General features: G+C 44.1%; 1 protein-coding gene across 1 annotated transcript in view; it reads left to right on the top strand.

Moving 5' to 3' along the window:
• col4a3 (collagen, type IV, alpha 3) overlaps positions 1-3,238 on the top strand; it is a 79,098-nt gene that overhangs the window by 11,093 nt on the left and 64,767 nt on the right. Inside the window, exon 2 of the mRNA XM_046072881.1 lies at positions 1,590-1,802. Coding sequence (XP_045928837.1) covers positions 1,713-1,802 — 90 coding nt within the window. The 5' untranslated portion in view covers positions 1,590-1,712. The remainder of the gene's footprint in view (positions 1-1,589; positions 1,803-3,238) is intronic.

The raw sequence follows: 3,238 nt of genomic DNA on the forward strand, positions 1-3,238 counted from the left end.
CAATCAGAAGCAGAGAAGGGCGGGTCGGCGAGAAGCCGGTAAACAGCTCGGGTTCAGCCGTACGTGTTGCCGACCGGCTCGGCAACACGGACTGGAGCGAGAGTTTCAGAGCGGTGAGTTATTAATCTGTATCCATAAAGTTTTAACTGAGCTCTGTCTCTACATCACAGGAACAACTTTATGTCCACTGACTGCCTGGAGGGCAGCTAGTGTTTGGAAGGGAGAGGAGAGCTGTGTGCTGCAGCTCGCTGTTTCTGAGGGCGTGTCGGAGTCGCCGCTCGGCGAGCGTTACATGAGGCGCGTTTAGCTTTCATCCCTGTGACGTCACAAGGATGAAAGGGAAGCGGCTGGACTGCAAACGAGCTGTTTTCAGTTCAGAGCAGAGTTTTCTGTGGGAGATGGGAACTCACTTTGGGCTTTTTTACTCTGCAAACCTGTTACATGCTCAAAAAAGGTATAAACTCAAGAAAGGAGAGGGGAAAAGCTAAAAAGCAGAATACCACCTCTTATAGACAGGCAGCCCTTTGAACGCATCATAATTAGGTGCGTTTGACTTCATGCGGCCCTTCACGCTGCCTTGATGTGATGCATGCTGTTTGTCCGACTTTCACCGGTGCTCCATCGTGTCACATGACATTACTTACAAGACATGCTCCACTTACAAACCAGATTAAACCTGTGGCGAAGTTCACTTGGAGTGGCAGGGGGAGGTGGGGGACTCCTTGCCGGGGAATTTCAGGTCTCAGTTGTCAAATCGTCATCTATTGTGACATACACAGTACAATGTTAACCCCTCCGAAGTACCACGGAGACCAACTCCAATTCTAAATAACTGCCTTGATCAAGGGCCCTTTAATTAACCCTCAAACATGGGGAGATGACCGAGGTTCGAACCCAGAGCCTTCTTGCTGTGAGGCCACAGTGTTGCATTGTGATTTTCAGAATCAGACGAACTTTATTCAATCCAGAGGGGAAATTAATTTTTTATTCACAGTTGCTCACATAACAAGGCATTAAAGAAATAGAATAGAAAAATAATAATAATATAAATTTAAAATATAGAAAATATATACATATAAAATAAAGAAATAGAATATAAAAAATAATAATGTAAAATATATAAAATATATACATATAAAATAAAGAAATAGAATATAAAAAATTATAATGTAAAATATATAAAATATATACATATAAAATAAAGAAATAGAATATAAAAAATTATAATATAAAATATATAAATAAATAAATATTAAATAGATATAGAATAATAAATATAAATAGAATTTAAAAAATAATAATAATATAATTAATATTAATAATAATATAAAATAGAAGTGTGTAGAATTATGTACAGTATACCACAGTTTGTGACAGAAGTGTGATGAATAATAACTCACACAGGATCATGTATGATATGTTTTAGAAACACTGATGAGTGATATTTAAGTGAATGAACAAATCAACTAACTGGAGCTCTGTTAGTGCATGTTTTTATTTTGAAAACGTTAACCGGAAGTCTCGTGCTGAGTGTCGCGGGATTGACCAGCAGTCACTCAGCGGACTTTCCGTCTCTGTCCATCCCGCAGCAGGTCGCAGCGCCCCGACAGGATCAGCTGCGCGGACTGAACCGAAGTGAGCCGAACCGGGAACAGGAGCCGTTCCGACCTCAGTCTGATCTGCGGGGACTCTGCAGCCGCGCGTCCGCCTGTATGGAGCCTCAGGGCGGCCCGAGGCGGAGGATCGTCCCGCTGCTGGTTCTGCTGCTCTGCTGCTCCGCCGCTCCGGGTCGCGCCGAGAGGGTGAGTGAGAGACACGGGTCAGAGTAACGATGTGAGGGGGTCCAGGTTTAATCTGGAGAGTGAGTTTCCCCTGCTGCTGAGCCCGGAGGAGGGACTTTTATTGTGAAAACCTGCAAGCATTTAGAAGAAATGTTTATTGTTTACTTTTTTTAAATTTCAGTGTAAAAATCAGTTAATCTGAATTTATGACTTTCATTCTGCATCACTGATCGCGTCATCACGTCCTGTCATCGGGTCATCTGGTCTGATTGGCTGTGCGTGTGTCACCGTGGTTCAGTGACACTTTCAATTAACTTTATTAGTAGTATTGCTGTACTGCTACTACTAATAAAGTACTTTTCTTTGACTCCATCATCGTGTGTTATGGTCGAGATGTTGTTTATGACGTGGGTGCTGACGTCACGTGATCACAGAGCCGCTCAGGCGTAATATAGCATATATATATATATATATATACAGACATGTCTTATATCAGAATATAACAAAGTAGAACTGCAGGATTTTAAAAGGAAGATCCACAGTTCTGTTCTGTAAAAATTAAATTATTACTGTTGTTGTTTTTATTGATATTTCTATTATTACCATTAATATCAATAACATCATATGTGGAACTCACATTGTTCTGTTGTTTGTTCTCCTTCCTCAACAACTCTTTTACCCAGAGTGCCGCTCTTCAGTCTGTGTGTGTGTGTGTGTGTGTGTGTGTGTGTGTGTGTGTGTGTGTGTGTGTGTGTGTGAGGTCAGTAATAACAGCAGATCAGGACAAAAGGCTGAAACAGAAAACAGACCAACTGGTCTTGGTAAATTCAGGTCTCTTTGAGTTCTGGTCTGCAGCGGATACGAGCCGCCTTTATCCTGACTGACAGGTCGCTGTGGTAGCGACTTGTCAATCAGCTTGTAGCCCCGCCCTAAAGCCTCCCCTGCTTCCTGGTCTCTGTTCCTCTAAGTGGGACCATAATTTACTAAATGAACATCATGCTGTGTTGAAGAAGACTTGAAACTAGCGACTGAGACCAGAAACTCATCAGGAAAGTGTTTACTGAGGGAATAAATCAGCTGACAAGTAGAAACATTTTCTTACAGACTTCTAGACAATCACACTTCTTTCTGCAGCCGCTGGAGTCGCCCCCTGCTGGCCGCTGGAGAGGACGCAGGTTTAAGTCGCCCCCTGCTGGCCGCTGCAGAGGACGCAGGTTTAAGTCGCCCCCTGCTGGCTGTTAGAGAGGACGCAGGTTTAAGGCGCCCCCTTCTGGCTGCTGGAGAGGACGCAGGTTTAAGTCGCCCCCTGCTGGCTGCTAGAGAGGACGCAGGTTTAAGGCGCCCCCTGCTGGCTGTTAGAGAGGACGCAGGTTTAAGTCGCCCCCTGCTGGCTGTTAGAGAGGACGCAGGTTTAAGTCGCCCCCTGCTGGCCGCTGGAGAGGACGCAGGTTTAAGGC

The sequence above is a fragment of the Micropterus dolomieu genome, linkage group LG17, assembly GCF_021292245.1.
Source record: "Micropterus dolomieu isolate WLL.071019.BEF.003 ecotype Adirondacks linkage group LG17, ASM2129224v1, whole genome shotgun sequence".
NCBI lineage: Eukaryota > Metazoa > Chordata > Actinopteri > Centrarchiformes > Centrarchidae > Micropterus > Micropterus dolomieu.